Genomic DNA, 25237 nt, shown 5'->3' on the forward strand with positions numbered 1-25237 from the left:
AGTGGTATACAAAAGTAGCATAAAAATAGCACTGTAATTGAAACAGTAAAAGAACATATGAAAACAGGAACAGTTGAGAGAGAAATACAAAAATAACAGAGTCAAATCCTATAGGTCAGGGAAAAGCCAGGGCAAAAATATAGCGGGATCTTTACAAGATCTTTGAAGCAACTAACAGGAATGTAGGACGGCACTGACTTCAGTTCTGTCCCATATTTGCCAGATGCAACACCGTTTCCATTCTGCTGCAGTTCAACTTCCAACAAAAATGACATCTTGCTGTCCACTGTGGTGAAAGGTTATGCAATCAATCAAACAATTAATTAATCACTTTACCATTACATTATTGCACATCATTCATTACAGCGCAAAGGAAATGCAATACACATTGTGGGTGGGTGGACAGTGGAGTCATAAATAATGTATTGTTAGGTATTGTTTGAGACTGAAAAACGCAAGAGCAGTGCTACTGATTGCATTCCCTGGGTTGGTTTTCGTTCCAGACATGGGATGAATTAGGGAACATCGGCAATTTCTACTCGCATTTCCGATGGACTTCTCCAGCATCCTTAGCAACTAACAGATGGTGCTTCTTGTATGTTCTCTGTGCCCTTTCCTTACCTTTTCAACATAGTAACTCAGTGGCTCTTTGCCTCTAGGGTCTGGTTCATCCCAAGAGAGGACAACATATTCTTCCCTGATCTCACTGGCATGAACATTGGTGGGTGGCAAAGGGACTTTGATCTTGGCTGTGGGAGAAAAACAACAAGCTAACATTTCAGCAATTTAATTTGGAATAGAAAAGGGTTTGCAAGGAAGACCAATTAACAGCCAGATGGATAAAAGTCACCAGATGGAGCAGCCCCCAAAATAGCTGATGAGAAGTACAACTAGAAATTCATGTTTGAAGCCAAATTTATCAAATCCGCATTTCTGAAACATTACCAGAACTGAAACACAGACAGATTTCAAAAAACCCTTATCTGAACTTTGCAATAGAATTCTCCAACCAAATATTTGCAAAAATGCATATATTAGGGGGAAATTGGTGAAAATGCATTATATGAGAAGTTGCTTGCAAAAGTGTGCACATCAGTCAAAACTGGAGATAGGAGAAATTTAAAACAAAAATCCTGGAGATTTTTTCAGGAAAACCTGCAAATTCAGAAAACGAAAACAAACACCCCTGGCAATTGCTGCAGAAACTTGCGGAACTGAATTGAAGAAAAATGAGAGATTTGCAGAAATGAAATCAACAATTCCTTCCATCCCTAGCCACCACTGATCAGACCCCATGGATATAATTTTCATTCTGCTCCAACGCCCAATGTTTTTCAAAGGAGAGAGCAGCAATGGTACCTCAACTCTGCCACCAGCATTGATGCTAGACATGGGTGGGATAGGGCAGTGGTTAAAGTGCGATCGCTGCATCCAGGGCCAGCCCAGGAGGTTTTGCCTCTTGAGGCAAAAAATGAAAATGTTCTCCTCCTTCTCTGCAGCCCCCCCATCACTATCTTCTTCTCTGTGCTCCCTGCTCAGTCACCTGGAGGTAGCCTAGGGCAGGCCCAGTGCGCTGAATGAGGTGAGGGAGTAAAAGAAGGTGGTGGAGGTGGGTGGTGGAGGTGGCAGGTGGAGTGGCACACATCTTAAAGCCCGCATCTCCTGCCTGAGGCAACTGTCTCACTGCGCCTCATGCATGGGCTGGCCCTAAGTGCATTCATGCAGCCCCCTCACCCCCCTCCAGCACCATCCAGTTAAGCAACAGCGATGGTGGTGTTGGGAGGGCAGCTCTGCAGTGTCACCCAACCACACACCCCACTTCTAGGAACTAGGGCTCCTCAGGTATTTGAAGTACAGAGAAATCAAGGGAAGTAAATGTTTTTGGAAACCCCCCTTGTTTAACAGAAATGCCCATTCAGAGCCACTTCCATTTTGAGCAAAATATAGTTATTTGGGCATTTCTAGTCTGCTAAACTCCTAAGTGATTGTTAGTTATATAAAGAAGTTCTCGGGCACAACATTAATCATTGGTGGGGAAAAGGACAAAGGTCGCATGTGAACTTACGTTCCAGTTCATCTTTGGAAACTGTAATTGTCCTAAATCCATCATCATAAGGGATATCTAGACAGGGAGCAGAAAGAGAAAGAGATGGGGACAAGTGGGGAATCGTGAAAAGAATTACAAATTGAGTTTGGGGGCGGGGAATGGCCAGGATGCTACCTGGCTTGACTAGGGGGCTGTGGCTGGGAACTGACCTGCCCCCATTATGGCCAAACAACATATATGTGAGCGTGCGCCTCTCTTAGTGGCCTTGAATCCATAGCGGGGGTTACTCTTGAGCACAGTGGATGAGTTGGTCCCAAAGCTCTTAAGCAACCATCCAATGATGGTATAGAACAGAGCTTTCCAAGCGTTTCATGATGGTGACACACTTTTTAGGCATGCATCATTTCGCGACACAGTAATTCAGTTTTGCATCATTTTGTATCACAGTAGTTCAGCTTTACTAGCAAACTGGAGGTTAAACTAACCCCTTTCCAGCCCCAGGACGAGCATGGGGAGCATTCATGTGACACACCTACACACTGCAGCTGACACACTAATGTGTCGTGACACACAGTTTGGAAAGTATAGAAGCTAGAAGGCTGAAGCTTGTGCCTTTGCTCCTTCAGCTTCCAAAACAATCATGCAGACTTATGTTAAGCTTGTGCTAGGCTAAATTGGTGGGTGGGGGAGCCTACATGATGAGGAATAGGGAACAGGGTTCAGAAGATACATGCCTGATGAGAGCATCCTCAAAGACCAATTCTGCTCTCCTGGGGTCTTCTAAACTGCAAGGGGGCAGAATTCTTCAGGGATAGTCAACATGGAACCCCCCAGATTTTGGTGGGCTCCAGCTTCCGTCAGCTTCAGCCAGCATGGTCACTGGTCAGGGATGATGGGAAGTGAAGTCCAACAACACCTGGAGGGTACCACTTTGGATACCCTTGGTTTAAGGGACCTTAAAGTTGGGAGAAGTCCCCCCTTTCCTTACTGTCACCGTTTTGAACTACAGTGGAGTCTTGTATGCAAAGTGTTGCAGTTGCTAGTCTTTTTGTTCTTCTTGTTTTAGGCTGGGCCAGAATAATCAGCCTAGATTTTTTTCCTGGTCACTTTTGGGGTATGGCAATAATCTTAGGGAGTTGTTTAAAATGTGTTAATTTTTGTCAGGGGGGCTTACAAATAAGATGAGGTGGAAGAGAAGTAGAAGAGGATTTTGTCTTCTCTCTCTGTTTCATAAACAAGGGGAAAAAACTATGTTGCTGAGCTGCTTTCAAAGCAGACCAGTGATATTTCCACATGTCTTCCAGAATGGATCACTGGGAATGATGCTCTGTTGTGACATAGTGCCATTGCCCAGGGCATTCTTGAGGGGAAGATGACTATCCCCACCAGCCACTTTTGATAGGACATGTGATATTACTCTGAGTGGTCCTGCACAGATCTATTGCTCTTAAAGTCTGCTGACACAGGGTAATTGTTCTGTGTTTTGAACATTAAAATTCTTTTATTTGGGATTACTGGTGGGTTTTATGATCTTGGAGGCTGCCTTGGATGTTAAGAAAATAGCAATTGTCTTGGAGCAATTAAAAACCCAATGTACTTAGCACTCTTTTGCTGTCATTTGGGTCTATCATTGTCACTGGGTCGCTGGCCTTCGATGGGTTACTGATGCCTGCACAGTTGACGGCCTTTACTCGGAACTGGTATGTCTTCCCTTCAGTGAGGCCTAAAACAGGAGATCTGCAGGTTTTCACGAGCTTATCATTGCACAATACCCATTCGTCTGTGCCTGCTTCACACCTGGAAAAAGAAGGACCTTACAGTTTGGGTGCAACATGATCTGGGAAAGAAAGAGATAACAGATCTGTGGCTTCTGAGGACAGACCTATCAATGTAATATCCGATGACAGGACTTCCACCATTATCACTGGGAGTAATCCAGGAAAGTATGAGACTGTTTCTATTCACGTCATGGCATTGCACGCTGAGGGGTGACCCAGGAGCTCCAGCAGTTTCAGCCTCAGCATCTAAAGATAAGAAAAAGGCATGCTTAGATGGTTTCCAGTAGGTCAGGTTGGCCCATAAGCTAGAATGGCTCCCAAGTTTATCTTCTGGCCCTTGAAAGCATGGTCAAATTTTAGAGAAGCCACTGTACAAAATTTGCCTATAGCAGGTGGAACTGAATCCAGGTGGAACTGAATGTGGAACTGAATCCAACCCGGGGACTGGATCGTTATCTTCCTCCACTTACCCACAGGTCAAGCTTGAAAGGTAGGTGGGATTATTCACTCGATCTCACAATGACAACAGGTGACTCATTTTTGCACAACGCTCTGTAAACCCTGACAATTAGTTGGTTGTCAGGATTTGCATAGGGCTGTGCATGGAAGCTCTGGCAATCAGCTGATCAGGAAGGCTTGCCAAGCAGTATGCACAGAGAGCCAGTGTGGTGTAGTGGTTAAGAGTGGTGGACTCGTAATCTGGTGAACCGGGTTCGTGTCCCTGCTCCTTCACATGCAGTTGCTGGATGACCTTGGGCTAGTCACACTTCTTTGAAGTCTCTCAGCCTCACTCACCTCACAGAGTGTTTGTTGTGGGGGACGAAGGGAAAGGAGAATGTTAGCCGCTTTGAGACTCCTTCGGGTAGTAATAAAGCGGGATATCAAATCCAAACTCTTCTTTGCAAGCCCTGACAATCAGCTAATTGTTGGCACTCACTAAGCACGATGCAAGGAGCTGTGAAGGTGCCACTGATCAGCTGGCGGCTGGCACTTGCGAACCTTCTTTCAGCCCAGATGCATCTTTACCTGCCCTGCACTTGACCTCCTCAATGGCATCAGGTGTAGGGCTGGTGCATGCGGCTTTGCCAAAACAGCCTCATGGGCTGAATGGGAAGACCTGGTGGACCTAGGCCTGTAGGCAAGAGGTTCCTCGCCACTGACCTGTGGTTTTGCTTTTGCTTTCTCTCTAAAGACTGTAAGGCTCTAAGCAGGACCGACATTCTTTTTAGTTCCATACTGACCATTGACATTTTAGGGCCTTTGTAAATTACAATTATAAACCAAAGCCATCACCAAACAGCAGCAAACAAGTGCACCTACCCCTAACAAACACATAAGCTCTTTGCTCGTTGTACCCATCAAGTGTCGGTATACGGATGCTGTAAAACCCTTCATCTTCTTTGTAAGCACAAGAGACTGTCAGGGAAGCCTCCTGGGCCTCACACTTTATTTGCCGGCGATCAGAATCTCTCAGCAACTCACCTGAGCGCAAGAGAAAGATGGTAACTGAGGATTTACCTGGTCGGTGGCTTCCTACCAGAGCTAAAACGTAGCAAAATTTCAAAATGTGAAATTATAATTCCAGCCCTATTTGGGAATGTTAATGGAAAATTAAATGCAGAGGGTATTCTTGCATAAACACTCCCCCCTTTCCCCCAAGAGAAATTTCCCTGTAATTAGTACCAGGAACCAGGTATGTAGCATCAGGAGCCATGTGGCCCCCCAAAAGTTCCCTGTAAGGGAATGTGGCCCTCAGGCTGAAAAAGGTATTCCAACCCTGGTCTGAAGTGTTGGCTGTACTGGGGCCCCACCTCAGACAACAAAATGTCTTGGGCCAGGATTTTCTTAATACTTGTCAAATGGCAATAGTCATGGATGGTGGGGTTTTTTTGGGGGGGGGGTTACAAATACAGACCATCTCTGAACCAGCGGATGTCTCGTTGGTATTCCTGCAAGTCTGAAGTAAAAGTGCAGCGAAGAGTGAAGGGCTCCTTTTCTCTGGAAAAGACAGGCCTCAAAGTGCTAGCAAAGTCAGCTTCCAGGTCCCTGAGTGACTCTAAAAAGAGAAGATGAGGTGAGGTAAGAGCACCTGGCCTTGACAGATGTAAGGAGATAGCGATTTCCATCCAGTGCATCTGGCTGTTAACCAAAAGGTTGGTGGTTTGAGCCCACCCAGGGACAGCTGTGGGCATGATTCCTGCATTGCAGGGGGTTGGACTAGATGACCCTTGGGGTCCCTTCCAACTCTACAATTCTATGATTCGACGATCTGTTCATCACAATCAGTGCTATTTCCATTCAGCTACAGTTCAGCTTCTGCTAAAACCTAATTTTGCTCATCTTGATGTCTCCTATGGCCAAAACTAATGTGATTAATGATGCAATTAATTAATTTAAATGCATTTCAGAGCAAGGGAAATGTAAAACACAATGCAGAAAACAACTAATTATCTACAAAACGTTTGCAGATCAAAAAACCCAACCATTTCCATTCCTGACTTCTAATGAACATGTGAATTGTAACAATTTCTGCTCCGGTTTTCCATTTTTGTTAGAACTCTCTAGACATCTGCAGCTTTTGGTTGCCACAAACAGCTAAGCTCACAAGCAGAAGACAGTGCATTGAGCTATTCTCTGCTCTTTGCATCCAGTTTAAGGAAAGTGTGGAACAGCTGTGTTTGACTCATTCATTCTTTTTATTGGGCATCTATACAACCCCCTCCTCCAATCATATCTATGCTTTTTTTAAACCCACTGTAGGGCTCCTCCAGACAACTTGTTTATTGACCATTTATCCTGATTTGCTTACAAAAACGCCCAATAAAAACATTCAGTTAGGTATGTTTGCAGGGAGGTTATGTAGCTTCTAGCATTCATCCTGATTTGCTTGCACCTACCCTCCTTGTTCCATTCTGAACAAGTACAAAGAGGTTCTTTCCATGAGCAAATGTGTTGTGCCACAAATCCTGTGGCAGCCATTTTGTGACTGGTGCTCGCAACACTCTCTCAAAATTCCAAATGTGCCCACAGGCCCTGAAAGGTTGGCAATCCCTGGAGTAAGGCTCATTTGGAACAGGATCCTTTCTCTCTCTCTCCACAGAATAGACATAGACCTGCTTCCCAGTCACCATTTAGACATTCTTCCAGTAGCATAGTGACCCCTGGCAGCGCCTGGGGCGGACCAAAGATGTTGAGCTTTTTTGGGGAAATTGAAGTTGTTGAGCTCCCTGAGGAACCTCAGTGGTGTCTGCAAACTCCCCTGACACACAGCAGCCAACTTAAAACACTGCAGACCCCCGTGCTGCCCTACAGAGCCCCATGACGCCCTATGGGCGTCCCTCTCCACCCCTGGCTACCTCTGCTACCGCTTTCTCCCCAGCATTCCCACCTCATCATTTGGGCAACAAAATGGCCCCAAACAGTACTATGAGGTCACATGCCAGGCTAAACCAATAAAGAGAAAACCACAAAATAACTAGTTTTGTACTTACTTTTATATATCTCTGAGTCAAATCCAGACTCCTTTCCATAATATTCTACCAAAAAAAAGAGAGAGGAAGGGAATTGATGAGATAGGCACTATGTGTATATATATAATTAGTTTTTTAACATATAATTTTCAACAGTAATTAAACATACTTTTACATCTTATTCAATTTTTTTTTACTTCCATCAGTCCTGTCTGAAAATTTTCCAATCTAATCTCTTAATATGCATTTCTTATTTTCTTATTTTCCCTGTTGCATTTCAAACTCATAACCAATATCTCTATCTTTTTCTACTTCGTAACACTTCATATATTTCTCCTTACAAAACTTATTGTAGTCCTACTAGCGTAATTTGTTGGTTACAGTTGCTCTTCAAATAATTCATATACTTCTTCCAATCTTCTGTAAATCTCTGGTCCCGCAGGTTTCGAATCCTTCCTGTCATTTTGTCCAATTCTACATAGCCCATTAATTTCGTCTGCCATTCTTCTTTTGTCAGAATGGCATTATATATACTTATAGCTGGGATGAACAATCTGTGGCCCTTCAGAAGTCATTGGTCATCCTCAGTGAGCACAACCAATGGTAAGGGATGACTGGAGTTGGAATCCAACAACATCTGGAGGGCCATAGGTTTCCAGTTTATAGAATTGTATTTCAGTTCAGAGTCTAAATAATAATGCCCAGGAGCTGATCAGCAGATCCTCCAAAGCAATGTTCACATTCCCCATTTTCCCCAGGGTCATAGCTCAGTAGTTTTGCATGCCAAAGGACCGGGTTCAATCTCTGGTTTCTCCAGGTAGGGCTGGGAAAGACCAGTCTCTGTCTGAAACCTTGGAGAGCTGCTAACAGTTTGTGTAGCAGCAATCCTGAGCTAGATGGGTCCATGGGCTAACTTGGAATAAGGCAGCTTCCTATGCTCGTATCAACATTGAAGAATTCCAGAAGCAGTTCTGGTGGGTTTCCTTTGGATGAGAGGGTGCTAAAGCCTTGGAGGGTTCTGCCTTGTTTGGTTTATTTTGAAGTATACAGGCAGAGCATAAGTGAAGGTAGGCACGCTTGGAAGGCAGGAGGTCTGCTAACTCACATTAGATATCTAGAGCAACTTTGCCCCAATCAGGTGCCCTTCAAATACTTTGGACTGCAAGTCCCATCAGCTCCAGACAGCATGGCCAATGTCCAGGGATCATGGGAGCTGTAGTCCAGAACATCTGGACAGCACCAGGAGGCTGCCCAAGAGAGAGGCCCTATGTCTCCACAATGTGCTTAGAGGTCACTGGCAGATCTCAATGTCTCAGCCTCATAGCTGTAGAGGAAAATCTCCTATATACCACCAAAGGATAATCCCAGTGGGTTACAGGGATCCATAATTGAAACAAAATTTAAAAAAAATCCTTCCAGTAGCACCTTAGAGATCAGCTAAGTTAGTTATTGGTCTGAGCTTTCATGTGCATGCACACTTCTTCAGATACACTGAAACAGAAGTCACCAGACTCTTATATATGGTGAGAGGGTGGGGAGGGGTATTACTCAGAAGGGTGGTGGGAATGGTTGATTGGCTGATAGGTGTGGTAAACCTGTTGACGACTCTTAACGACTGCAATTGGTCTTACAGGAAAAAGCAAGGGGAGAGATGGCTACAAATAGCTTTATCATATATAATGAGATAAGAGTCCAATGTCTCTATTCAGACCAGGTCTCTCCATGGTTTTAAGTTTGGTAATAAGTTGCAATTCAGCAACTTCTCTTTCCAGCCTATTTCTGAAATTCTTTTGTAATAAGATAGCTACTTTGAGATCTTGTATAGAATGTCCTGGGAGACTGAAATGTTCTCCTACTGGTTTCTCTGTCTTGTGATTCCTGATATCAGAAGGGATCTATAATGGAACAGATGGGGCATGAACCAAAGCAAACACAGGAAACAATCTGGTAAACATCGTGGATGATTAAATTATATGTTGCTTCTGTTACAATGGGTCGTTGCTATAACAGCAGATTAAGGTAATTTTGCATCACATGGAAAGTCTTCCATTTCCATTTTTACTGCAAGGAACTTCTTCAGGCTCCTGAACGAAAATTTTGTTTTATCATTATGATGATGGTTTATTAATTTATATACTGCTTACTTGCCAAGGTGGCTTCTAAGTGGAAGAATTTAGAACAAAAACTAAGTTATCAATAAAACAAGTTCAAAATAAAAATTTCTATGAAACATAGAACATATGAAACCAGTAAAACTTTTAAAAACAAATATGCATAACTCAATTATATTGCCTAGGTAGGGTTGCTGAAATAAACAGGTTTTCCCACAGGAGTCTAAAACGATACAGCATGGCCACCTGCCTAATGTCAATAGGCAGGAAGTCCTAAAGTACAGCTTTTACCACGCTAAAAGATTATCTTCTCGCAAATGAGAAACAAACATAATGTGCAAACCCCAAACATTTTGCAACGAGGAAGTTGCAAGGAAGCTTCCTGAGAGAGTCCTAAAGCATTTTAGAGAGAAAAGAAAATCACTTCGCCCTTGCCCACGTCCACTTACTCCTGACGAGCACCGTGGCAAATGAGTAGGCTTCGCCATAAGCGTTTTTCACTTCTACACTGTATTCGGCAGAATCGTCCAAGGAGCACCTGAAAGAAAGAGAGGAATCTAAAAGCACCTGGCCCTGAGGGGGCCCCAGGAGGCCTCAACAGCAACGAGTGCCAGACCAGAGTCCATGGGCAGGAATGGGATGCCTTTTTCAGCCAGAGGGCCACAATCTCTTTGAGGGGAACCTTCTGGGGGCCACATTCAAGTGGTGGTTGGGGCCAGAGGCAAAGGTGGGTGGAGCAATTGACAGGATTCTTAACTTTGCAGACTAGGCTGTATTCTAGCTGCACAAAAGTGAAAGGTGTACCTATGCACACACATCTTCAACCTTCAACCAGGAAAAAATAGCCACCATTGTACTTCAGGGACCCATTCCAGCTAGGCAAAGGCACTTGTGTAGGGTGAAGAGGAGGGCGAGGGAGGGGGCGGGGCTTGGGATGGGGCGTGGCCTAGGGAGAATACCAAGGGATAGACAAAGAGGTTGGGAGGGTCGCAGTCTCTTGAAAGTGTTGGGGTGCCCCACGGCTTTCAGTTCGGAAGCCCCGATTCCTAATACACAAGTGAGTGCTTATTTTTAATACCTGTGGTTGGACTATTAAGACATTCTGCAGACAGCTCAGAGGAGAAATGGCACCTGATGTTTCAATAAAGGTAAATCACAATCTGGCTTTTCCTTGCTTTCATGCAAGTCCGTTACCTGCTGATGTCCAAAGTCAGCATTCCAAACTCATTCTTCATCTTATATTTCCCCGCTGGAGCCAGACGAGGGTCAATCCGAATTCCATTTTTATACCTAGTCAGGTGCAAATAAACAAACACAGAGACATGAAAATAAGCAGCAAGGCCAGATTTCAGGTAGGAATGGATGAAGTTGTAAATTTTGGTTATTTAAGTTTCTTGTTTTGCCAATCTTAAATTCAGTGCTCCATGTTTCCCCGACAATTTGTGATTTTTTAAGAAACAAAAGAAAGTCCTCATGATAATTTGCGTGGCGATACCCGCTCCCTCCCACAGATGGAGTAAATAAAGACACCGGACACAATAATTTAGGTTAATGGGCGAAAATGGCCACAACTTTATTGATTACAGGTAAGAGCGGTATTGGCTTTAGGCATTGGCCCTAACAGACTATCCGGACTAACCGGGAAGGGTTAAACACCAACAGGGGGAGCCCCCCGTGATGCACATCCGTAGGCGCTCCCCAAGGGGTTACCGCTCGGGAGCGCACTTTAGGCCCTAGCCTCCGTAGGTTTCGGACGAGGCGACGCCCCTCAGAGTCCTTTAACAGACCACCCTTCAAGATTTGGGGGAGGTGATGGCATTCCTCCCCCCCGACTTCATTTGCATGACAATACCCCCTGCCAATGCCTAACCGCCAAAACCAAGGAGTTGTGACGTTTTGCTACGAGGTAGGCGAAAAAACCAAGTGGCATCAAAATACAGCCAATTAGCCAAATGGAAAAACTCCTACCAGGCCCCTTGCGGCGACCAGCCGAAGCCCATAGCAAAGTCAGAAAGCAAACCTAGAGGGTGGGTGGGTGGGAAACCGCAGCAGCTGTAAGAGAGAAAAGGGGCGAGCCAGGGCTGCCCCAACCCTAAATGCTCCCTGGTGGGCCCGCCCCCAGCGCCAGCCGATTGGCTGACGCTGTGGGCAATGAATATTAATGCTAAGGGAATCCCCGTAGATGGGGGCATTTTAGTGTCAATTTCCCCTAAGAAGCATATTTCTGTATGCAGTTTTTTAAAAGAAACATTTTTTTTTGCTAGCCATCTCTCCTAAAATAATGCATTTTGTGTCATTTTCACTAATAAATGCATTTGTGTGCCCACTTTAACCAAGCAGATACATCTTCATACACTTTACTTGGCTGGAGAAGTTTCAGAGAAGTGTGAATGTCAAAAGAATGATGGAGTTTCCCTTTGCATATTGCTGCAAAAAGGGTGGTTTTAGCAGGGCCACCTTTAAACGCAGACTGAATCGAATTCCCACCCGCCGCCCTAATTGCAGGGGGTTCTTGAAATTGAATTCTTCCATCACTGCCCACTCACCAAGTCACCTCTGGCAGAGGAGAGGCCAGAACTGTACATTCTAGTTTGACGCTCATTCTTTCCCAGACGGCGTGAGCCCGGAGAGGGATCCAGAACATGGGCGGCCGGCAAGAAAGCAGCTCCATGACCTCCTTTTCCAACTGTGCCTTTGCTTCAGCCTAGGACAAGGACCACAAACAGCTTTAAAACTTTTTATCTTAGTGTTCTATAAATACACTTGCAGGAACTGGGCAGGCAACTCTTAACACCCTTCTGTTTTCTGCTACAGAATAATCAGGCAGGCCCTTTCTGGAAGCTGCCTTATATGGAGTCAGACTATTAGACCACCTAGCTCAGTACTGTGTACACTGGCTGGCAGCAGCTCTCAAAGGTTTCAGACAGAGCATCAAGCCTGTGAAGGTATCTCATGGAACAGCTCTCCCAGGAAGCTTAAGTTTGTCAGCCTTTCAGGGGAGGGATTCAGGAGCATACTGTTAATTTTAAGTTTGTGCAGGTAAGATGCCGCCTCGGTGCACTAAATCCAAATATATACCTTTGTAGCTAGGAAAGGTATATCCACTGAAAAGTGTGGGATATGAACAAATGATTTACAGGAAGTTGTCTGACATGCAGTTTACCTGTCACAGTATTTCTATTTATATCATAGAAATTTGCATCTATACATATAAATCTGTATATGCAGATATGTGTCCTCCATAGGCGCCGACTCCATGGGGCCTGAGGGGGCCCGAGCCCCCTCAAAAATTTGTTTGGGGGGGCTCTGCCCCCCCAATAATTTTAAAAAATTATTAGTTATATTATGCTTTGTAAAATCACAAAATTATGTTGGTATTTTTTATTTTCCTTGTTTGACGATAGTTACCTTTTAAAATACATTCAGTAATGACTTAAAACAAAGCCACTCCCGATCTAGAGAGGGGGTGGGGTTGCGGGCTCTCGACCCATCAACAATCTTGCGGGGCTGGCATCAGCCCCGCGAGAAGCGGGGATTCCCCCTAGCTCATTAATATTCACCGCCCACGGCGGCAGCCAATCGGCTGCCGCAAAGGGCGGGCCCTCACAGGTTCACTTAAGGTCGGGGCAGCCCGGGGCTCGCCCCTTTCGTTCCCCCAGCAGCAGCAGTTTGGAGGTCTTGGGCCCCCCCAATATTTTTTATAAGTCGGTATGGGCCCCCGCCCCCCCAATATTTTTTATAAGTCGGTCCTCCTGGGTTGGATCCACTAACTTCTACTCAGAGTTGACCTATTGAAATTAATGGTCACTGCTAACTTGGGTCCATTAATTTCAGCGGATCTATTCCAAGTAAATGTTAGTGGAGAGCAGCCCCCTCCTTTCTGGAGGTATATAAGTGGCCACTGTATGGAAGCTGCATGTCCACAATCTTGTAAATCTAACACGTTCATTTATCTTATAATGTGCTGTTTCACAGAGCTACAATGGTTGGAATGGTTTAACAGTAAATCCACCTTCTCTGGGGGCTCTGTGTGGGGTAATGGTGGTCCCCTAACAACTCTCAGCACCCTTAAACTACAGTTCCCAATATTCTTTGGGGGAAGCCATGACTGTTTAAAGTGAGACGAAACTGCTTTAAATGTATAGTGCATATGTGGCTGAAGGGGCTTCAGGACTCAGAACTAACCAGGAGGTGTCAATGAACATTGAGATTCCTTACTGGCTTGGTTATTTTACCTGCTGGTTGTTAACCCACTTGCTATAACAACAGAGTATCTACATACAACAGTCAGGCTCTCTTTTCGCAAACCACGCAGCGCTGACCCTTTCTTATCCCATCTAACATGCATAACTTTAATCTGTTGCTCTGGCAGAAATCACTGCCGGAAAGCAATGATAAAGTATCCACACATGTGCAGAGCCAGACAGTCCTCCTCCGCAAAGCTGCAGCCTTGAGGCTGATCTTCACAGTACAATTTGCAAGCTTCCAGACTGGCCCCAAGCTGGTGGATGGATGGATGTGGGTTTCGCAGCAGTTTCACTGAAAGTTTGTATCTGCCCAATGAACTTTGCCTCTGTGGATGCTGCTGGCTCTTGACTCTCAAACAACCCACTTTAAGCTGCTCCTCCCCTTACCTTCCTCCGCAGGGCCTTTTTGTCAGCTCTCACACGCAAGGCCCGGCAGTTCCGAATGACCGTTTTCTCCAGTTTCTCCATTTCGTTCCCAAAACGAACTCTCTTCTGTCCTCTTTTCTCTAGCTCCAAAACAGTAGTCTTCTGCCTCATTTTCGTTTCCCTGGGGACAGAAAGCATAAAATATATAGCACCCAGCTTTCCATGTCCTCTCGCAGGGTTCAGTTTGGGATGTAATCCACTGAGAGCAGTCAAGTACAACATTCCTTGTTTTCCTAGAGTGGACATGCAAAGGAATGTTTGGTCCAGCCAGGCGAAACTTCCTGTTCCTCCTGGCCTAGAACATCCTTCCTTGCATGTGACTAGTGGGTGGGCGTGACCTTTCCAGACCTGGTAAAAGGACAAGGCATGCTGCCACTCTCTCCTCTTCCATCTTCCTTTCGTCCTGTGAACTTCCTGGAATGAACTGCTGGCTGCCAGCCAAGCAGTCTCTCAGGTCATCTCCCTTATGGGGTACATCTCTTTTATACGTTTGTAACTTTAAGCCTAAAGCCTGCCTTCAGAGATCACACTGTGCTCTGCCTGATCGTGAGTAAACTTTCTTTTTACTGCTTATGAATAAGACTGTGGTGTCTTTATTCTTTTAGGAGGGATTCAAAGGGTCTTACCAGGAAAATATTAGAACACATTTCAATCTGGACAAGCCAGATTGAATCACGTATTGTCTTAAGAAACTCACATGAGTTTTCAACTAGTTTTCTGCTGTGTAGAGGGGAATGCACTCTGCTGAATAAAGGAACTTGCTGTCAGGAGCTTGTCCTACACTCGAGTAGGACCCTGGCAGAGACACATGCCCGACTGGCATGTTCTCTCCCTCCTGGTTGATCGTCCGGGAACTTCAAAAGCTTTCTTCTGCCCGAACATCACAGCGACCAATGCCAACAAACATTGGCACACTTAGGGATCCGCAGAGTCTTTGCAGCTTGCGTAACAGACCTCAGCAACTCAGCATTTTGGCTAATCTACTTTATTTACATATAAACACACACAGAGCACTGTAACATGGCTCCCTCTCTCAGCAAAGAGAAAGAACAAAGGACAATAGTCCCACTTCACGGAACACAGTAACACAAACATCCTGTCTCCGTCACTTCCCACTCTGTGGAGTCAAAACATACACCATCATGTGATAGACAACAATCCCATGACTGTAATCATGGAGCAGGAATTCTAACACTTGCTAGTGCAAGTTAGGAAGGATATTACTAAACAATCCTCTTGGCGACCCCTGAACATTCCCACACAGGTTTTGCCCGAACTAGCAATCTTTATCCTTTTTCATTCTCTCTGCCTCTACAGTCAGAGGCAGTAATGCTTCTGAATACCAGTTGCTGGAAGCCACAGGAGCGGAGATGGCTCTTGTGCTCATGTTCTGCTTGCCAGTTTCCCACAAGCATTTGGTTAGCCGCTGTGAGAACAGGAGGCAGGACTAAATGGGCCATTGGAATGATCCAGTAGGCTCTTCTTATGTTCTTAACCTATGAGCAGGGCTCTAGATGGCAGGCAGCCAATATGGTACCCTCCAGATACATTTGGACTCTCAACGCACATTAGTCAGCATGGCCAATAACCAGGGATTTTTGGAGCTGAACCACATCTGGAGGGCATCACATGACTATCTTCTTATGCTTGTAGGTATGGCTCCAGAAAATTAATGCGTCCAAAGGTTTGCTGGTGATATCAGTTCACATTCACACAGCAGACAGATTTTATGCAAATGTACACAGTTCCATCACTAAGATAACTGACTCTAACTGAACTCATTATGCTTTAGAATTTTGGAAAAGTTTGCTCTAAAGCTACTGGACCTACCATGATTTTTCCGATGTCAATGCAAGTGCAGATGCTATGGACAAATCCAGACATGTGAAGCCCTCTTCTTCTTCACTGTTGCCCCCAAGGTTGAGGAAGCAGATAGAAATGAAAGATTTCATGAATACCAAAGAAGTACTACAAGGTACAGCGAGGGAGATATGTAACAGGACAAGTTCAAAAACAAAAATGTTTCACATGGACTAGAGGTGCTCAAAACCCCCAGCCTGTTTCTAAATACTCAGTTAGGGATGGGTGAATCTGTCAATTTCAGTTTCTCCCTGTTTCCCATTTGTCCAATCTTAAATTCAGATTCCTGGCATTACAAATGGCAACTCTGCTCATATGATATGCTGAATATCCAAACTGTAGTGGCATTCTCATGGGAATGCTAGCAATCCCTAATGAGTTTTGTGAATCTTCCAAAGCTTCGCTCTTGGTTTTCGTGAACTCACAAAATTTATCACAAAAGGTTTACATTATTTGAAATTCTGATATTCATTGTAAGCGCGCGAGCACACACACACACACACACACACACACACACAAACTATATATATATAACACTGGGTTTTGTCATTTCATTCATTCCTTGGCTAACCTGGTCCTGAACTTTGCCTTCCTTGTTCTAGAGCTCATTTGTAGATTTCTGTGCCTCTCCTCCTTTTGCTCTTCTTCCCTGCGGTGGGAAAAGCTTCGGATTTCCATGATGGACCCTTATGGGGTGGGAGGGAATTCCTGTCAGAAACAATAACATCAAGTGTTCATGAAAATAACAGACAAAAATGCAAAATTGCATAGAGACATTTGTATGTATGGAAAAATTCAGAAAAAATGCTGGTGTAATTTTATGAGAAAAGAAGATGGAAAATGATGTGGAAAATGTAAAGAACTTGCTTGGAAAAGAATGAGAAACTGAGAGAACTGAAAATTGATGAATTTACCCATCCCTGTTGAAGAAGACACACCCTAATTCACCCATTCATTCATTCAGTTAATTAATTAGTTATTTGCTTTCTCTTGCCCAGGATAACCCAAAGCAACTTGCAACCAAACAGACAATAAGCCCCACCTAGATATGTTAAAACCAAGATAAATTATTCAGGTGAATTATTTCAGAAATTACTCAAAATACTTGTTAGATAACACAGTCTCCAAATCTGTAAAATGAAACTCCCATTTAACTCACTGGATTTAAATAGTTGTTTTTTTGGTGTGTGTGGACATTAACGCAGTAGCAAGAAGATGATTAGAATCCCCATTTGGATCTTGAAGTATGGGTCCCCCCAACAAAATTTAAAATTTGGCTTTGTAATTCGGAATTTATGTGATGTGATTTAATTTGATGTGATTGGCCAGTTAATAAACATTATTTTAAAATAAATAAATAAATAGGTTTTTTTGTCTTTGGCATGTTGGTTTTATTGTGTGTCTCAAGTTCTGTTTGGAAGATGCATTTTCTGTTTTAATTAGAACATCTGAGGCTAATACTTTTAATAAACTGTTTACGCTTGAATGCAAGTAACGGGTTTTAAAATAGCCCATGTGTTAAACTGTTGCAGTGAACACAAAACACTCAGACTTAACTGTGCATGTGTTCCCATCACTCTTGCATCAACAGAGCTCAGGCAAGAGGAAGCATAATAACTGCAGCAAGTGGAAAGACAATTGTCTTAAATTCGGGATGAAAATAACACTTAGCAGCTGCGAAATGGATATAAATAAATTAGTATTCTTTAGTATTATATTATAGACTTTATTAAGACATTATTTAGACTTTACATTATTAAAAATGAGGTCATTGCTTCTTTAGTCCAGAATCCCAGGTGTGTAACCTGATATCTGTAACACCTAGCACTGAGGTCACCAACCCAATGCCCTTGAAGGATTACACTGGAGCTGCTGGGCAAGTACCCCAGACTCTGAGCTTTCATTTTAAAAAAGACATCAGTCTCTTGCCCTCCTAGAAAGTAAGTTATGGGGTAAAATTTGCAGGTACCTTCAAAATGACTTCTGCGAAAAGAGAGTGCAATGTGGACACAATGTGGACACATGGTATATTTTTCCTCCTACTGAGGGAAAAAACACACACACCTGTTGTTATTAGATAGCAATAGCAAAAGTGTATGCATTAACTATTAAACCACTCTGAGAATTATAGCTTTGTGAGGAGTCCGGGGGCCTCCTCATAAGTCTTGTTATGATTAATCCCAGAGTCACCTGTGAGAATAGGATACTAGACTAGATAGGCCATTGGACTGATCCACTTAGGTGCTCTTTGCGTTCTTATGTTAATAAACTATAGTAACCAGAATTCTTTGGGGAAATCACAAAGGTTTAAAGTGATATGATGTGGCTTTAAATATATAGTACTAGGAGTCCCTGATTTCTAGGGGCCACGTGGCCCATTTGGCAATCTAAGGAACTATTGCGGGCTCCACAAAATTAATTTTCACTAAAGAAAGACTGCCACTGCTGCCCATGAAACAGGCAATCCCCTATACACCCACCAAAACAAAACACAGTCCAGAGAAGCAGGCAACAGACACCCCCACCCCATATTGGGCACTTCCCTAAACAGCAATCAGTAAAGAGACAACACCGCTTTCAATTTTAAAAACTGGAAGGGGAGAGGCTGTTGCCAGGCACCAAGCGGGAGGGTATTTGATGGTGCCATTTCTGGGACTCCAGCAATATACTCATGAGCAAGTCCTCTTGACATACTCAGAAATAAATGCCTTCGTCTTGAAGGATTTGCTGTACTCTGGTATACATTGCTAGATGATTTAACAAGAAGTTCAGGAGATGAGAACACGCTATATGCTCCACTGATTTGTAATGAGGGTCACCCCGTAAATAAATAAATATAGGAGAGGTTAATTCTGTGTGGAGAGGGATGACAAGGGTCTGACAATTTTTGTTTCTTCCCCCTCCCCCCAGTCTTAAGTTCAGTCCTTCACATTTCATCAACAGTATTCAATCTTTCTTTTAGAAGTCACCGTGAAAAGCCATCAGCATTTTAGTACAAATTTCTCCTAATACATTTTTGCAAAGCATTTCCCCACTAACAGAACCTTTTATGCATCCTATTTTCACCAATATATGCATTTCTATCAGGGCCTGCCCAGCCATTAGGACGGGCAAAGCCACTTAGAGGATGAAGTTAATGGACTATGCAGAATTAGATAAACTAACAGGAAGGATTCGAAACCGGCGAGACCAGAAATTCATGGAAGACTGGAGTAAATTTGCAGACTATTTGAAAAGTAATTGTGAAGAACACACGATGTTTGTAGGGTTGCAAGACGTTTTGTGAGGAGTATTATTAGAAGTATTGTAAAAATGGACAAGGGAGAGGATGATTTGTTAAGAGAGGTAAAGGCAATATAAAGTTAAGAAATGCATAAGAAGTGGTTAAAACGGTGGATCATCAGAGGTGCTGATGGAAGTCCAAAAAGATTTTATAAGTGATAAGTTTTGTGGTACATTTTATAATTTATATGTTAAAATTAAGGAAAAAAATTTATTTAAAAAAGGACGGGCAAGGCCACCCTCTCAAGCAATGGAAGCCCCCAAGGTGGCAGTGGCAGTGGCAGGGCAGGGTGGCACTACCCAATTGGCCACAAGCAGTGCAATGTGATGTGCTGCTCCTGATTTCTATGTGCACCTTACCCAAGTACTTACATTTTTGTACACATTACTTGGCTGGAGAACTGCACTGGAAAATTTGGAGAAGGGATGGCTGTGTTTCATTTTCCCTATTATTTCAGAAAGGGCATATTCATGAAGTTTTCTTTTAGATGCCTCCTTTGTCTGTATTGGCATACAATGCTAAGCACACAATGGCTTAGAGCATACTACGCAACTGTCCCGTTTTAAGCAGGACTTCCTGGATTAACAGAAGCCTTCCTGACTCCTGATCCCAATCCTGGATGTCCTATTTGGGACCAAAAGACATGTAGTTTTTGCTTCCGCGCTGTGGTGCGAGTCAGTTGGCTCACACCAGAATGCAGCACCAAAAAAACAGAGCTGAAAGATGCTCTCTCACCTTTGCCTCCATTAGATTTTTTTTCAAGCCCCCTACACCTTCTTTAGCACCACCACTCTCCTTTTGCATCGCCATTGGCAGAAGCTGGTGCTCAGTCAGAGCAAACTCGTCTTTTCATTGGCTAGCCATACAGCAGGTGGGTGTTGCTGGCCTTAGCCATGGCCACTTGAAACATTGCTGTTGCCGTTGAGTTAGAGGCATTAAAGATGGAACAGTGGGGTAGGTGGGGTGCAGCAACTCTGAAGGTGGTTACCTGCTGTGGACCATTGCTCATATATTGTACTGTCATACTGAGAAATAAGTGAGAACACTGCGTCCTGGCTGAGGTTTTGGAGCAATGAGAGATGGGCGGGTGATGCGGGGTGGGGGTGGGGTAGAAGCAGCGGGAAGATCAGGCAGGTGGAGGCCAGAAAGAGTGCAAAATTCAGGCGGGAGAAGGAGCATGGAGTTTGGGCAGATGGGGAGGAGTAGAAAGATGGGTGGGAGGGAAGGTGTCCCACTGTGCTCTCCCAAAATGTTGGAGGGTATGAGTGCAAGCGAACAGATGTGCAGACCCTGAAGTGGAGTAGCTGCTTCGATTCTCCTCCAGTCATTCCCTTTCGATAAATACTTTGGCTATACACTCAAGTTGGGGGTTTGCTCTCCTTGCAGGCAAGTGAGGAGAGACAAGGTGGTGAAGTTAGGAAATTTAATGGGTTTTGAGATGGGAATGCCCATGGAAACACTCTTTGTCCATGACACTTGTTGGAGCCTCTGGGAAGCCGCAGAAGTGGTTCAGCCATATTGGGCAGCTGTGGTTTAGTATCTTGCGAGTGAATAGTCTTGGGGTGCGATTCAACTACGTGCTAATATGGTCTTTCCATCAGCGCAAACATTTCTCCTCCCCACATACTGTTTTGGTGGTTCTCACCATCCAGGGTAGATTTGGGGTGGGGGAAGCCAAGTGGGAGGACAGCCCCATTCTTCTAGCAGGAGTCCTTGTCCTAGCTTTTGTTAGTGCACCACATTGGCTGAATCTGGTGCGTAATCTTATGCATTCATCCACATTGTTCCTGCCCTCTCTTGCCAATCAAGACTAGGAACTTCTAGTTCCTGGTTGCAGGAAACCATAGTGTGCCCTTTCATCTGATCAGCAAATTAGAGTTGGCACATGCTCTGCAAACTGGGGCTGTAAAACTAGGATTGGTGATGTTGCCCTAACACCCCTCTGCTTCACAGGATGGTTTTAATATAGGATGTGTGAAGTATGACAGAAATGATAAATAACAATAATCAAAGAGATCTGAGCTAAATAAAAGAGCAGAACATTCTTTTTAGTTCAAGAACAGGGCAGGGAGTAACCGCATTTCCCTTCCATGCTAAATTAAAATTATATTAAATTTAAAACAGAGCAAAAGAATTCCTGTGAAACAAAATGTAAGAATAGCAGCAACAATGAAAATCAGCTAGTCTTTCATACGACAAGAATCACAAGCAATCTTTAAAGCAAGATACAAGTTTGGGGCAGGCGGCAGGAATCACGTACCTTCCCTGAAGTTGGGGAATCTTCTAAATCTTGACTTTTCTAGAGAAAAATCAGAGAGCAGGTTGGCAAGGGAGCTACTCTTGAAGAAGAGAGATAAAGGACAAAAGGAAGGATGCCTTCCCCCTGCTTGATGGTATTAAGAATGACTGTCCCGGGAAGAATGTGTCCAAGGGTAAACTGCCCACCCTTGCAGCCTTAAATATAGCATTATCTCATGTCATTTCAATGACAATGGAGAGAACTATCTAGGATTTATGATCCCCAAACAGCTCTCTGCACGTGTAAAGCAAGATCATTTTTCTAGGTCAGAAGTATTCATGGCCATTGTCAAAGCAGAACAAGGAAGAAAAGCTGCAGGCTGATTTTCCAGGCCCAGAATCTATGGATTTCTTCTGTTTGGGCTCCCAGAAAGATTTATTTGCACAAATTTTAGCCAATGAACAAATCTGTGGATTTGTGCACTGTGTGTGAGAGAGGCGGGTTGAGAGGGAGGGGGGAAAGAGAGAGAGAGAGCAGGGCTCCTCCAGATTACCTGTTTATTGAACATTCATCCTGATCGCTTGCACAACGCTTTTGTGCAAAGCAGGGTTTTACTGACTTTTTTTTTATTAAATCATTTTTATTAAGTTTCCCATTTTAACAATCCAATCAAATCACATTTAATGTTCCAAATTATACAAATACATATCAAATAGTCCAAATATTCTGCGTAAATTATAAATTTTTTTGTTGGGACTTCCCATGCTTCAAGTTCAGGGAGGCTCTGATCATCTCATATCTCTGCTGCCTTGAATAGTCTTTCCAATAGTTTTTTTAAATCTTCCTGTGGGGTTTTATTGACTATTGGACACAATATGCCTCTGAGTACCAGGTGCTGGAAACTGCAGGAGGGGAGAATGTTCTTGTGCTTGAATCCTGCTTCCAGGCTTCCCACAGCCACCTGGCTGACCACCATGAGCAGGGCCCGGCTGGGACATTTTGCTGCCCTCCTTCTCCTCCTTGGTTGCAGTTGAGAACTGTGGACACACCCACGATGGGGGCATGGTGGAGTGGAGTGCACTTGTGGCAGAAAGGGTGGCCATGGTGTTCGCGGGGCATGCCTGTGGCAGAGGAGGCAGTAGGGGGCACCAGTCACAGTGGCAGGGTGCGCCCGTGGAAGCTGGGGGCAAGGATGTGGCACTGGCAGCGAGTGGCACACTCCTTAGGCCCAGATCTGCTGCTTGAAGTGACTGCTTCACCTCGCCTCATGGGCCAGCTCGCCCTGACTCTGAGAACAGGGCATTTATCTTTAAATATTTGAAACTGTTTTCATTGATGATTTCAATGTTTTACTACAATCAGGTGGCATATACATTTTGTTAAATAAATAGATTGTGCTGGACCTCGTTGTATCTGGGGGGAGTCAGGAGTTTCCTGTTGTCCTTCTTTAAATATCCGAATGACTGGACCTGCCCTGGAAGGTTGTGGACTCATTACAGTGGTACCTTGGGTTAAGTACTTAATTCGTTCTGGAGGTCCATACTTAATCTGAAACTGTTCTTAACCTGAAGCACCACTTCAGCTAATGGGGCCTGCTGCTGCTGCGCTCCGCCGGAGCACAATTTCTGTTCTCATCCTGAAGCAAAGTTCTTAACCTCAAGCACTATTTCTGGGTTAGCGGAGTCTGTAACCTGAAGCGTCTGTAACCCGAGGTACCACTGTAGAGGTTTTTTAAGAGGAGTCTGGATTGCCAACCATGTGGTTGGACTGGTTGCCCTTTCAGGATCTTTTTCAACTCTATGATTTTATGATTCTAAGAGAAGGGCTGATGGGAGTTGTAGTCCATAACATCTGGAGAGCCAAAGACTCCTTATCACTACTCTAAGCCTTCCATGACATGGTGTCAGCTGTAGAGACTCAAGGCCTGCAAATTTATAAGAAAACAAAGAAAAAAGGACAGCCTTCGCCTTTCATAATTCTGGAGGGTGGCCTGGGTTGAAACAAACAAACAAACAAACAAACAAACAAACAAACAAACAAACAAACAAAGGTTTGCTGGAGTCCCTGATAATAACCTAATGCAAAGGTCATTCTGTATGACTCCTTCAAATGGAAGGCCTTCCCCTTTTGGTCCAGTGGTGTCCCCATTGATGGTTCTGTGCGTGAGGTTTCCTTTTTAAAAAGTGAGCAGAAACAGGCTCCGCCGTGGCATTTAATCACTGGCTGAGTGGCATCACCTGGCATGCTGCTGACATGGGATCCCCGGGCTATTGCTCAGAAAAGCATCCCACATCAAGAGCTTGGAACGCGGCCCCTGGCAGGGCAGCCTGCACCCTTTAAAGCCCCGTCCTTGCATGGAAACCAACAGGTGGCCGGCTGGGCTGTCAGCAACATCTGCAGCTGCTTGCCCAGGGTCAGGGAAGGAGGAAATGGACTGATGATGATCCCCCTAAACGTTTCCCCAAGCTTCAGACGGCGGCACATGCCCCTTCCTTTAGGGTCACGACCACTCAGCCTCTCTCTTGACGAGGGATATGTGGATTTCAGTTTCTCCCACTTTTTCATTTTTCCAGTCAGTTCTCTACATCCCCACATGTTTGTGCATAAATTTTGTGCAAATTTATTCAAATAAACACATTCTTGTGTGTAGTTTTGACCAGTGCTTACATTTGTGCAAGCAATTTTCCCCAATGTAATGTGTTTTGGTATGTTACTTTCACTAATATATGCGTTTATATGCCCGTTGGGGTTGAGCCATACCCATACAGTGGTACCTCGGGTTACATACGCTTCAGGTTACATACGCTTCAGGTTACAGACTCTGCTAACCCAGAAATAGTACCTCGGGTTAAGAACTTTGCTTCAGGATGAGAACAGAAATCATGCTCCTGTGGCGCAGCAGCAGCAGGAGGCCCCATTAGCTAAAGTGGTGCTTCAGGTTAAGAACAGTTTCAGGTTAAGAACGGACCTCTGGAACGAATTAAGTACTTAACTCAAGGTACTACTGTATATCTAAAGTGCACTTAGCACACTTTTAAAGCACATGGCAACTTGAATGAAAGAAGGAAAGAAGGAAAGAAGGAAGGAAGGAAGGAAGGAAGGAAGGAAGGAAGGAAGGAAAGGAACTGTAGTTTTGTTAAGGGTTTTGTGAATTGTAGTTCTGTGACTGGTAATCAGTTGCAAAGATTATTTGTGGCGAAGCCATGTGCATTAAATGTGCTTATTTTCACACACTGCTTTAGGTCATAAGTTGCCAACAGAGGCCTTCTCTGTAGGGTCCTGTTCCTCACCCTCCCTAGTTGAAACTAGGCTTGGAAGAAGTGTTCCACTTTGGTTAAGGCTTGTTTCAAGTATAATTGCAGCTTGTGTTCCTCCAGTTTGCAAACGTACCCATGGGCCCCAAACATTTGGCAACCCCTGCTTTAAGGCATGTTAGTGACGTGATGTTCTTTCACTTGGGAGTGGCCCCATATGAGGTGCAATATCTGACTCATACTCTAGGACGGTTCCTATCTTTGTATCTTGTAGATGTTAAAGCATGCTCCAGCAAGCTGAGAAGGCCTTCCCGCCTACTGAAGAGACTTTTTGAACCACTTCCAGAATGTTCATTTTCACAGCTCACCCTAACTCACAGGAAAACTGTACATAAATATTGATTTATTCGATGTTTGTTGTGAAATTTGGACCCCTCCTTTCAACCAAAGAGTGCCCAAAGCAGCTACCAAATAGTAAGAGAAGGGTAATGAAACAGTAATGAAAAAGGAACAAAAACGGCA

The 25237-nt window shown here is 44.2% G+C and overlaps 1 protein-coding gene across 1 annotated transcript in view; it reads right to left on the reverse strand.

Moving 5' to 3' along the window:
* MYOM3 (myomesin 3) overlaps positions 1–21670 on the reverse strand; it is a 45501-nt gene extending 23831 nt beyond the window's left edge. The window contains exons 1-14 of the mRNA XM_083751612.1: positions 21483–21670; positions 16511–16647; positions 15910–15984; positions 14041–14200; positions 11953–12110; positions 10601–10696; positions 9856–9944; positions 7317–7361; positions 5741–5881; positions 5146–5307; positions 3930–4071; positions 3645–3844; positions 2066–2122; positions 622–749 (exon numbers count right to left, since the gene is read on the reverse strand). Of these exons, the coding sequence (XP_083607738.1) occupies positions 622–749; positions 2066–2122; positions 3645–3844; positions 3930–4071; positions 5146–5307; positions 5741–5881; positions 7317–7361; positions 9856–9944; positions 10601–10696; positions 11953–12110; positions 14041–14200; positions 15910–15984; positions 16511–16617 (1560 nt within the window). The 5' untranslated portion in view covers positions 16618–16647; positions 21483–21670. The remainder of the gene's footprint in view (positions 1–621; positions 750–2065; positions 2123–3644; positions 3845–3929; positions 4072–5145; positions 5308–5740; positions 5882–7316; positions 7362–9855; positions 9945–10600; positions 10697–11952; positions 12111–14040; positions 14201–15909; positions 15985–16510; positions 16648–21482) is intronic.
* Between the last annotated feature and the right edge of the window lie 3567 nt (positions 21671–25237).

Source organism: Podarcis gaigeae (assembly GCF_964106915.1).
Source record: "Podarcis gaigeae genome assembly, chromosome: 8".
NCBI lineage: Eukaryota > Metazoa > Chordata > Lepidosauria > Squamata > Lacertidae > Podarcis > Podarcis gaigeae.